This window comes from Stylophora pistillata, chromosome 4 (assembly GCF_964205215.1).
Source record: "Stylophora pistillata chromosome 4, jaStyPist1.2, whole genome shotgun sequence".
NCBI classification, from domain to species: Eukaryota; Metazoa; Cnidaria; class Anthozoa; order Scleractinia; family Pocilloporidae; genus Stylophora; species Stylophora pistillata.
The window spans coordinates 20,404,186-20,415,895 of NC_142522.1; the positions used below are offsets into that span (position 1 = coordinate 20,404,186).

General features: G+C 38.7%; 2 protein-coding genes across 4 annotated transcripts; both read right to left on the bottom strand.

Moving 5' to 3' along the window:
• Positions 1-2,991: 2,991 nt before the first annotated feature.
• On the bottom strand, positions 2,992-5,275 carry LOC148732792 (uncharacterized). Of its 3 annotated transcripts, XR_016000251.1 has the most exons (3): positions 4,607-5,113; positions 3,523-3,626; positions 2,992-3,083 (listed from the first exon to the last, which is right to left on the bottom strand). XR_016000251.1 is itself a non-coding variant. In XM_088757674.1 (2 exons), exons 1-2 carry the CDS (start codon positions 5,111-5,113, stop codon positions 3,579-3,581), a joined length of 555 nt encoding a protein of 184 aa, XP_088613800.1. In that variant the 3' UTR covers positions 2,992-3,578. The 3 variants fall into 3 exon arrangements, 1 of the variants encoding a protein (XP_088613800.1); XR_016000250.1 differs by having other exon boundaries at positions 3,523-5,275; XM_088757674.1 differs by having other exon boundaries at positions 2,992-3,626.
• Positions 2,992-11,659, bottom strand: LOC148732791 (uncharacterized). Its single transcript, XM_088757673.1, has 4 exons — positions 6,656-11,659; positions 6,083-6,196; positions 5,810-5,852; positions 2,992-5,634 (listed from the first exon to the last, which is right to left on the bottom strand). The coding sequence occupies exons 1-4, from the start codon at positions 6,758-6,760 to the stop codon at positions 5,288-5,290; spliced, it is 609 nt and encodes a 202-aa protein (XP_088613799.1). The 5' UTR covers positions 6,761-11,659; the 3' UTR covers positions 2,992-5,287.
• Positions 11,660-11,710: the final 51 nt, after the last annotated feature.

Genomic DNA, 11,710 nt, shown 5'->3' on the forward strand with positions numbered 1-11,710 from the left:
CTTGAAATTTCGCGACAAGAAATTCGTAGTAAACTGCAAGGGCTTGCATAAAAACAAGGGACTATCACCAGCTTTTACGAGATTTAGCTGACCTCAGATTCATGCGGCAAACAATTATTTCCAGTCAACAATTAATTTGCGAATGGGTATTTCGCAGACTACAGATTTCACGTGTTATGGGGTACAAAATTAGTTTGTTTGATGGTTACATGTATGTGTGTGTCAACGTGCTAATGTGGATAATGTTTGTTTGTTTTTTTAAGTTACTCAATATACTCAGGTAGTATTTTTCGGAACGTTATTCATTTCCTAAAATGCAGAACTATGCCGAGCCAAAACAACAAACGCATGCACAGCGACTTGGCACTTGCCCATCTCGAAGGCAACTTTTCCTTTACTGCACGGAAGACTAAGTACGTACATGATTATGATCTCAAAGAAGCTTTCACGTACTTATACATTATCATGAGCTATCATGTGTTTTGATAATTAAATCATATTTATTAGTCTAAGTTTCCTAAACTAAATTAGCTGAAAAATTATGGTCCTGGGAAAGTCGCTAGCAATAAGAGGCGATGAGTTAAGCGATGATGGTTTAAGAGAAAAGCTACAAGTTATGATGATTATAGCTTTGTGTCCTCGGTGCCTAGCTTCGGGATAGACCTCTCGACACGCTGGGTTTCATCCATGTTAACGCTTGACTACGTTGTGCTTTCGGATGAAAATTGATAGGCACAGATATAAGTTGATCATTCCTCTTCCTGAGCTTCAACGTCCTTAAAAAAAGGATAATCCAAAATGATAAATCTTCGGATACGAGTTTTATTGATTACTTAGCACTGAATTGCCTTATCACTCTAATTAATCGATCGGCCGTCTCGCCACGAGTCGTAGCGAAACGGCTCGAAAGCGAGCGCACATGAAACCTGCGAAGGCAGAGAGAGTGGCAGAAAGGTTCTTTTAAATTTTTCTCAATATTCTTAAGTTTCTAATCTTTAAGTTTATTTTCAATTTATTCACCTTTATTGCGGCAGATAAACTTTGAAGGCTGGAAAAACAAAACCATAAGGGACCCCATCAGAGTCAACATGCCAGGTGCCACCGCAAATACATGGTGTCACGGTAGCAGCTGATTGCTTCGTTTCTAAGGTAGGAGAGAGTTCAGAAACTCATAATCAGTCAATAGTAACTTGAAACTGTGGTGTCAGGTGTAGCGTTTGTTCAGAAGTATGTTAAAACTCTCGAGTGTGATAGTTATCGGCGGCTCGATTTTTAGGGCTAATTAAATATTGCAAGTTTTATGCTGTAATTGGACGTCGTAACAGGACGGTGAACGCGTGGAGTCAACGAATTTTGACACCACGAATCACGGTGGATGCCGCCTACTTTTTTAAGGCAATACCAAGCTATTTGTTGAGTTTGTCATGGATTTCAGCATTTTGGTTTTTAGAAAAATACTGAATTTAGCCATTAATCCGAGCTGCAAATTGGGTAAGCTGTATTTATGACGAAACCTGCTCCAGTTGTTCGATTTTGGTGTAGGTGAAAAAATCGCGAATGCTGGTAAATGTACTGATTCAAACGGTCAGAACTTTTGAAAAATCGAAAACCTAGAGATTTTTTTGCATTTTTTTGCCTATAAGGGTCTAAACTTAACGGCTGTGTAGGATAGAGTTGTCAACCACGTCTCAAATCCCAAAACTTAACGTCTAAATCAAGGTTATTTACGGCCATCGGCCAGTGGCGATTTATAGTGGTCAGAATATGCTAAAAATCGCCTTTTTAAATATATTGAAAGGGAAAATTCGAACTTTCTTGGCAAACTAGAAAGGTTTCTAAGCAATCTGATATAAATTCCGTGGCTTAACTATGCGAATAAAATATTTTACAATGTTACAAAATATGCCTATTTTTCACTTTTTGAGAAGTTGCGATGGTCCCTACGGACTGGGAAATAATTATGGCCCCTAACGCAGTCACAAAATTATTTCGAATCAAACCAAATCTAATTTAGTTCTTTCCAAAGTAAAGTCTTTCTGTTGACAGAGTTTCAAGCAAAATTATTTTTGACGCGAAATTGATCGGGTGGAAATAAGAGAGACAGCCTTAAAAGTTTATTTGCAATTTATTTACCTTTACTGCGGCAGATAAACTTTGAAGGCTGGAAAAATAAAACCATAAGGGACCCCATCAGAGTCAACATGCCAGGTTCCACCGCAAATACTTGGTGTACGTAGCTGGTGATTGCTTTGTTTCTGAGGTAGGAGAGAGTTAAAAACCTCATAATCAGTCAATATGTGAAGGTGTTACACCCGGGTTCAAGCCATTTACTGCAATCAGTCAATAGTAACTTAAAACTGTGGTGTCAGGTGTAGCGTTTGATCAGAAGTATATTAAAGCTCTCGAGTGTGATGGTTATCGGCGGCTCGATTTTAGGGCTAATTAAATAATGCAAGTTTTATGCTGTAATTGGACGTCCTAGCAGGACGATGAACGCGCCATTCTTGTATAGCTGGAAAGTCAGGGAATCATTTGGGCGCGCTAATGGAGTCATTTTCTCTTGGAAGACAGACGCCTGTTATCCTGTTCCTATCGAATAAACCGGTTTAAACAAGTGCTATTTTGTTTCTGAAATTTGTAACAGTACATATTAAATAAATTGTTAGCAGGACTTTTATCGTCCCATTCAGTCTGTTGCACATTCGTTACTAAAAAATCGGACTCCGACTCATTGTTGTCCGATTTTTTTAATAATGAGTCTGGTTACGGTAAGAATTGAACTCGGATTAGTTATTGTGTCTATTGGCATTGTATTAGCGGACGTTCTCAAATATTATTATAGTTAGTTTTTTTTCTTTGATAATGCTATCGAGTTTGCCTTAAAAAGCATAATTTCTATATTCACATGATTATCGTTTAAGATGACCTTAAAGCTGGTGTAAATAACAATCAATAACAGCAGGCCCTTCCTTGTAGTATTTTCCGACTTACCCTGAGTAAAATTTCTATATAAATATCACAAGGCCACCGCTTGACATCCTGGCAATGATGATGATGATGAAAATCACTGTTCCGCTGGTTTCCTGTAAAGGTATGATACATGTACCTTTGTATTTTGCCTTCAGCGGGCTAAGATGTATTGTTTATCCATGTTGATTACTCGGTCCCTAAATGTTTGCTTCCGCCAAGCAGCTTTTCAAGTGGTTAGTTTGCTTATTACTGTTGGCCAAAAGGCTCTCTTAAAATTACCTCATTAGTTATTTAAGAGAGTTAGTCCGTTGGCGTAGACTCTGGACCGAAAGGTCCTTAGTCTATTTACTTTCCTCTTGCCATGACTGGCATATAATACAAAGGGAGTAGCTGTACCACCAGTCACTTCATGCTTCAAAACCGGAGTAACCTCTAATCTTGCCACTTGGCAAGATCTAACTCATTTAGATTTGAACTACATACTTTGTGTTCACCAATTAATTCAGCGATGAACGTCAATTCCATGACGTACATTATGGACAGACCACTTACATTAATACCACTGGTGCATAGGTTGATTGCCGAATGGTGATGGTTTGAAAATAGCTTTAAACACTACCGCTCATCACATGGAGAGCTGCCAGAAGATAACTAATCTACCAAAGGAGAAAATTGAGAATTGTATGTCAGGTGGTACAAGTGTCATCCAGTTAATTTGGTTTTATCATTGCAACTGATGTTGACGTTTCGAGTGTTAACCATTCGTCAGAGCGAATACCAGTTATTTTGCCATCCATTATACCAGATCTTATTGTTACCCTGCTTCCAATTTTCCTAATAAGCTCATCACAAATCGTACTGGAGAAAGTGGCACTTGTCAGAAGTACCAGTGAAAAATAGGGAGTAGCTTCCTAGCACAAGGACAAGTGAATAAAATAACTAAAATCAGTGCTGTTCGACGTGCGATTCAATAAATGTAAGGAAAAAGGGCGCAATTCACTAAGCGGGAGGGCAGTCCCTCCAAATTATCTAAACGGTATCTTGAACAAGACGTCAGCAGGTGTAGATAATTGCCACCTAAGAAAGTTTGCAATAAAGAGAATAGACGCTCTTATAAATATATCAGAGAAAAATTTATTACTTTTAACAGATCTACAAGTGAGACATTGGCATCACTAGTATTCCAAACACTTATCTCCAACCGTTTTATACGTAAATCTTTGAAAGCTGACACCAGACCGAATGGAATTTTATGATTCTCAAAAAGTAAAATATAGGGTTGCACTATTTGGATAGAGGGAGGGATCTTCTAGGTCGCACTATATGAGTGCATGCCATCTCCGAAAAATAAAACTGATAGTAAGAGCAGTATTACCTATGCTGTTTTGTTCAGTTAGAACCATTATGTCTTTCTTTATAGTATAAATTCGTGACCTTTTCTTCTTGATTAAGACGCAAACAGTGAAATTTCAACTAGTATTTTCATTACTGTACTTAGATGAAAGCTCTCCCATAGTTCAAGTCGTTCATAAAAAGTATGTGAGAAATTATTTATAATAAAACTTCGCATGTTTAGTTGTTATGTACAGTGGAATAATTTATACCGATAATTGATGTGGGAAAGAGGACTACTTACCCTGCACAAGTTTGGATCCTTAGTCCAGGCCTTCATTGTTTTGGAGCGTTTTTTGTCATTTATGCGACAAAGTACTTTGGGATGGTCGGCTGTAGCTAATGAATTGTCTCTATCTTTGACTGATTTAAACCACTGTTCAGGGTCTTCGCTCGGTGTTTCCGTCATCCTCGTCTCCGGTTCCTCGGTGGACTTGTCATCGTTTAATCTAGTTTCTTTTTCTTCGTATATTTCTGAAAGAAGGACGAGAGATTCTGGAGCACTGAAATTCACGGACTTCTTCCTTAAGTTTGGTGCAGATCTCATGATATCTTCGTTGGTAATGTCTTTCCTTCCATCGGAGTCGAACCCAAAATTCGTGAAACCAAGTTCTCCGTGATCTGGCACAGACACGTTTCCATTCTTTCGTGTCGTTTGTTTTGATGAAACTGAAAGTTCTTGAATGTTTTCTGGGTAACCTTCATCGTTCGCAAAATAGTCTTGTAACTCTTTATTGTTCTCCATAGCCATTTGCTTGTCCTCGTCCTTATTGGCTCCGCATTCTCTTCCCTTTTGTGTTTCGAAGGCCTTTTCTTTATCTTTTAATACTTCTTGTGTGACTCCAGGACGGTCTCCATTATTTGCTAGCTTTGTTGCTCTTCACTGCTTAAATCACCTCAATCAAAATCACCTCAATCACCTCAATCAAATCACCTCAATCAAATCCTCAATCACCTTTGTAAAAAAAATACTCATTTTACGATAACGGTCTAAGTGACGTAGTACTGAAACCGCATGAGCTTTTGACTCTCCGTCTCCTGAAAGGCCAGTTGCTTCTTCTGTCTCAGTATCTGGCATGGTTTCAGGACAGTCTCCATTCTCATAAAAGATGACAGCCAGAAATTTCTGCTGTAAACTTTTCCTTCCGTAGTCATTTTCACGTTTTGCGGTGTCTTCTCTTCCCGGTTCTTCGTCTCCATTGTTTTGGCCATGCAACGGACCCATCAACATGTCAACAAATCCATGAGCAATACTGGTCTTCTTTTGAGAATCTTAAACAACAAAAAAGGACAAATTCAGTGAATTAACCAAATGCAAACTAACAAAATAGTAGCTGACTTAAACAAAAGTGAGGTGCGAAGACTTCTTACCAAGTCCATTTTGGAGATGTTGTGTAAAATGGTATTTGGAGTTAAATTTTGTCGGTGTGATTTTTAGTTATTTTACCTTCATCTTGTGTTCCAGTCCAAGAGAGTACTCCACCAGCATTCTATAAAACAAGAAGCAAGCAGTTTATTTGCCTTTCCCAAGCAGTACTGCTTTACAGAAACTATCATATTAGTTTAAATGGGGCAACTGATCATCATTATGTACCCCAGCCAAAGGGATTTTTGGATTTTAACTCAGTATGTAAATCAAGAATCAAGTACATAAGCCTCTTCTGCTGCGACTAATAGTTCTAAATTATTGCATAAAGTGTTCTCTCCTTCGATGACTTACCCTAAAATCGAAATATGAGCTACTTTTCCTCCGGCGCTTTGGAGGTTTCTTTGTTCCAATATGAAAAACTAATGCAAAGAATACTCCTGTTCCAGTTACAATCCAAGAGAGGTACTGTAGAGTAAAAATAAACAGGGATTGTTTTGTGAGAGAGCATATAAACTTCCTGGTCGAGAATCAGCAACAGTTGCGACCATAATCCCAGAGTATGATATCCTCCTCAGTTTGTTAAAAACTACAGTCGGTTGCAGAGCTTTAAGTAGATGATAAGAATCTTAACTGGGTGGGTCCCCACTTTCTTACACTACATTTAATTCAGTTTGCAACTGATATACTTATTGTAAATTACACGCAGCATATTACTTACTTATTCAATATCAAATTACTTCCCTTATTTTACATTTTTGCTTTCGAGTAACACGTAAAGCAGAAAGAGCGAGTATACCACCTTCTCCTCTCCCCCCCCTCCCCCCTTCACCTACTCCCCTACCTAGTCGAAATTAGTTTTGAAGTCTTTGCTGATTTTCAGTGAAACACCTGTTTAAATAACTGCACCGAAATTAAGTTACTTACTACAGAATCTGAGAGATTCTTTGGTCCAAGGCTGTTAGCACTGTCTCGTTCAATAAGGGTCCAGGCGATGACGTAAACGTAGACGCCACTCAAGATGCTAAACATAATCCTGGGATAATACTTAAGAATTGATTTCAATCATCGTCTGCTCCTGAGTACTTAAGAATTAATTTCAATAATCGTATGCCCCGTAAGCTCCCACTTACGCAATGCTAAAGGTAAACAGTTCCAGGAAACAGATTTAAGAAAATAAGTTGGGTTTTTCGATTAGTTGTGATTCCTTGCTCTGAAGTGAAGAACTAAAGTAAAAGTTCCTGTTGAAGAATCTTCGTTAAGAATCGCTAAGCGCGCCCTTTTTTCCTACGTGATTGCATTCTCTTTAGGTTCAAATATCATTTTAAAATGAGTTGTTAGTCATTTTATAAAACATTTGTCGACTGAGTTTGGTTAAGCCGGACGGAAAAACATTTGGCTCTCGGTTATGATGTAGGTCATGGCCTCGAAGCAGATATTATCTTAATTTCCGCACTTTCTACTCATTCAATTAGCCCATTTATAATCCTTAAAATGGCAAAATTTGCAAGATTTTTTTGTCTATGAATACAAAAAAGAGCATTTAATTCATGAAAACAAAAGTTCACTCTTGTGCTAGTGTTAGAAATATGTTTTTAAGGTATTTCGTTCGTATCACTATCTGCCAAGAATCTAATTCTACTGTAGTACTTTTGGCACACCGACATCGTATTTAGTACAAACTGCAAATCAGTAATTACGGCAAAGTTTTAGCAACCATTAACAATCGGCAAAAGCTGCGAACCAGACTCGTAACATTCCACTCTTCAGCATGACTTCATGAGTGTAGCTTTCTTATTTTCATAATCTACACTCTTCGATTCTTCGATGATCGATTTCGTTTGGCGTTTACAAATCTCTGACGCTCTACACATATCAACGGCTTTCTGAAGACTTAAGTCAGTTTCATGCAATAAAATTTCGTTTATTGGGTCACAGACTATTCCACACGCGATTCTATCTCGAATTAAGCTCTTACAAAGCTCTTACACACGTCCTTGCCTTTGTACGCAGCTTACAGTTCCTGAACTCGAATGAAAAATTTGTGCCGTTAAGATGTGATATTCTGTTTCGGATTACGAAAGTCCTCGAATTCCTCCGCGGTCGATAACGAAAATGTGGTGTAAATTTCGAGTGCTTCTTCTCCCACGAGATGGAGAAATACGGCGATTCGTTACTTTTCGGGTTTTTTTTTATTGATTCTGAAGCTTTCATGGACACTCAAATCGTTGTTTCCACTTACGCCAGTCGTCCGCAACATTTCCCTCGAGACTAAGCGTTGAGGGCGGCTTGGCAGCTTGAGCTAGATTTTCGTAATTTATCAACAAACTGAATTTCAATCGTATTACCAAATTTTCCAATCTCTCTTCTGAGGAGTGGTCGGCTCTAAAAAGCCTTAGAAAACGCAAAGACATAGTTATCAAAGCGGCCGATAAGGGCGGCTCAGTCGTTGTTTGGGGCACCGATCTCTACCAAAAAGAAGCTCTACGGCAACTTTCTGACACCTCTTTTTATCAGAAGGTCGACAAAGACCTCACTGCCAGCAATCAAAACACCGTCAAAAATACGATCAACCAACTCATAACTAAACAAGAATTGCCGGCCACAGCAAAAAATCTCATGATAACCACTCCTAGAACTTCTTGTATTTACCTTTTACCTAAAATTCACAAACCTAATAACCCAGGTCGGCCCATTGTCTCGGCCTGCAGTTGCCCTACCGAACTTATCTCCAGCTATCAAGACAAAATTATGGCTCCCATCGTCAAAACTTTACCATCATATATTAAAGACAGCCAGCACGCTCTTCAAATTTTTCGCGACTTTAATTTCCTTGGCCAAAACAAACTTCTTTTCACCATGGATATTACGTCTCTTTACACTGTCATTCCTAATGGCGAAGGTCTTCTAGCCCTTAAACATTTTCTTGATCAACGTACTGTTAAGGAACCTAAATCTGAAACACTACTACGCTTAGCGGAACTAGTGCTCACACTCAATTGTTTTTCATTCGGGGACTACTTCTTCATACAAACCAATGGAGTAGCCATGGGTACCAAAATGGGACCTAGCTAAGCCAATCTTTTTGTAGGTTTTGTCGAACACCAATTTTTCAGCCAAGACGACGGCTCCAAACCTGAACTCTACGGTCGCTACATCGACGACTGTATCGGCGCTACCTCCTCTACCAGAGAGGAGCTGACTCAATTCATAACCGCAGTCAACTCTTTTCACCCGGCTCTGAAATACACCTGGGAAATTTCTGACAATTTTTTATCCTTTTGAGACATCAAAGTTTCAATTGAAGGCAACGGTTTATGCACTAGTGTGTTATACAAACCTACAGACTCGCATAATTACTTGTTGTATTCGTCTTCGCATCCATCTCACGTTAAAAATTCCGTTCCTTTTTCTCATTTTCTAAGACTTCGTCGTTTATGCCGTAATGACTCTGATTTCCACCACAAATCAGAGTCAATGTGCCAGTTTTTCGATAAATGTGGTTACCCTGTTTCTGTCGTTCAAGCGGGTTACCACCGCGCCCAACTTATTGATCGACATTCAGCACTACAAACGTCACAAAACGAAGATTCCGACCGCATTCCATTCACTCTCACGTTTCACCCTCACAACCACTCAGCTAAATCCATCATTCTTAAAAACTTTAAATTACTTCAAAACGATCTAGAGACAAGCACTATCTTTTCGCAGCCTCCGCTCATTTCATTCAAACGCGACAAAAACAGGCAATTTTTTTGGTCAGAAGTTCTTTTCAGACTAATGACTAACCAGGCACTTTTAAATGCGCTCGTGCACGATGCAAAACATGTCCTTTCATTGACAACACTAAGGGGAAAATGCTTGCCACGTTGGAGGACAGATCATTCTCTGCTGCTGCCCCGTACTTATGGAATGCTCTGCCAGCTGAATTAAGTGATATTCAATCATTTTCCATTTTTAAATGTAAGCTGAAAACTTATTTATTTCTTGCAGCTTTCTCAAAGTACCCTGTCTGACAATTACTTTATTAGTATTACTAATTAAGTAACTTATTAAGATCCTTGTTCCTAATTAAGATCCTTATTATGGATATTCCATATTATTCTTATTTTAAACATACATTGTTAGTATAATGTACATGTAATTAGTTTTATAAATTTGAATTTACTGTAGTATTCTAAGTTGTTAAGCGCTGTTGATCATTGAATGAAAATAACGTTCTAGAAGTTATTAAATTAAATTAATTTAAATTAAACACTAAGAAAATATCGGAACCCAAACGATCCATTAACAGGCAGAAGACTAGGTGACCGATTCCGAGAACACCTTCGCGACGTGTAAAGGAATGACAGGGACACATCGAAACCAGTCGCTAGACATTTTAATTTACCTAATCATTGTAAGCAACATACGGCAATATGCGGTCTTTCCTTACACTTAGGTAGCATGGAAAGCCGCAAAACTCTTAAACAAAAGCTCATCTTTCAAACCAGCAGTCTAAATCCCACAGGTATCAACGAAGGCTTTTCATTCCACTAATTTACTAGTGTTTTTCTCGTTGTCATGTTTCCACCAATAACGTAGCTCCATTTTCTGCCTTTGAAAGCACACACAACCCACAATTTCTCTATTCGCTCCGACGAAGGGCTAACGCTCGAAACGTCAGCTTTTGTAATCGTTACGGTGGCCAATTTACCATTTCAACTTTGTTGATATATCCAAATTATTTCGTCACCCCCACCGAAGCAGCCCTAAACAGTTTCTTTAGAAACTATCAGCCTTTATTCATTTGTGTTTAAGATCAACCACTTGACTCCCTGCCATGTTTAATAAAGACCACGTGTTTCAGTGACGCAGTACATATATCACGACAGTGTTGAATATAAAATTCTGTGAGTTACTTGAATTCAGATGTTTGAAATTCTATTTCATTATATATCAACCGTGTATACATGTACCTAAGGGTGGTAGTGGGCGTCTCTCTGAGAGAGCTTCGAAGTTTGAGATATAGTTCATGGGTGGCTTCATCCACTGTAGAATAGTTACATTTAAATGAAAGTTCAAAGTCATGTTCGCGAGTAATCACACTGTCCATCAGCTCAGAGTTGTCGTAGACGACGTTTGAAAAGACGAAATCCTCTTTTGTTTTCGAGAAGTGTCGAGCCACAGCCATTCAAGGATGTGCAAATAAAAACATGCAACTCGGTTTCCGTGGCCCGGCATGAAGTGCATATGGCTGGCATCTAACGACAGGAAACTTCCCCTGTCAAACAACACTTGTATTTATTGGCTACCACGCGTCGCAGACACGCCATGCTCTGAATAAAATGATGTTTCAAAAATTGCAGAATTAGAAACTTGATCTCTTTGCTGATGTCGGTAACTGTCGACGTTCTTACCCTTAAGAACGTCCAACCGCACCTTCTACTAAGGCGATGAAGATGTTTAAAATGAAAGAGAAGTAAGAACTTACAGAAGTTCACCTTCTGTTGAAAACCTATCGTGAGGAGGATGACCAGGCCAAACTCAATTCTGAGGGATCCAAAATTTCTTGTTGTCTTTGGAATCAAGATTCCTATTTATTGTTACTCACTATCAGGGATCAACGTTTGGTATCCATTAAGAAAGCAGTATGAAACTCGTGGTCGCTCTCAGATTAAAGAAAGAATCACTCAATTCTCTTTTTCGTTTACAGGCGTCCAAAACGTCGATTTTCAAGTAATTGTGATCTGAAAGCAGCCCTAAGTCGCTTCCTTTCGACGTCAAGTACCATTAAAACATCCTTAAAATTAATTGAGCACAAAATGATTTGCTTTGCCAGGAAGTCATAAGTAATTTAGTGCAATACCTTCCAAAGGCAGATAAAACCAAAGGAAAAAAAAATAGAATAGCTTCAATTCGAGATTCCATCCTTGGTATCGAATAATGACTCGGTGATAAATTAAGTGGACTGCAAATTAACAGACACTCTTTCAAGCGCAA

Excerpts from the sequence above, each read along its gene's own strand:
- LOC148732791 (XM_088757673.1), bottom strand. The coding sequence starts at position 6,760 with ATGTTTAGCATCTTGAGTGGCGTCTACGTTTACGTCATCGCCTGGACC. Across the intron at positions 6,197-6,655 it reads AGAATCTCTCAGATTCTGTA|TACCTCTCTTGGATTGTAAC; the intron begins GTAAGTAACTTA and ends TTTACTCTACAG. Across the intron at positions 5,853-6,082 it reads GCTCATATTTCGATTTTAGG|AATGCTGGTGGAGTACTCTC; the intron begins GTAAGTCATCGA and ends CTTGTTTTATAG.
- LOC148732792 (XM_088757674.1), bottom strand. The coding sequence starts at position 5,113 with ATGGCTATGGAGAACAATAAAGAGTTACAAGACTATTTTGCGAACGAT. Across the intron at positions 3,627-4,606 it reads AGGATCCAAACTTGTGCAGG|ATTAGTTATCTTCTGGCAGC; the intron begins GTAAGTAGTCCT and ends CTCCTTTGGTAG.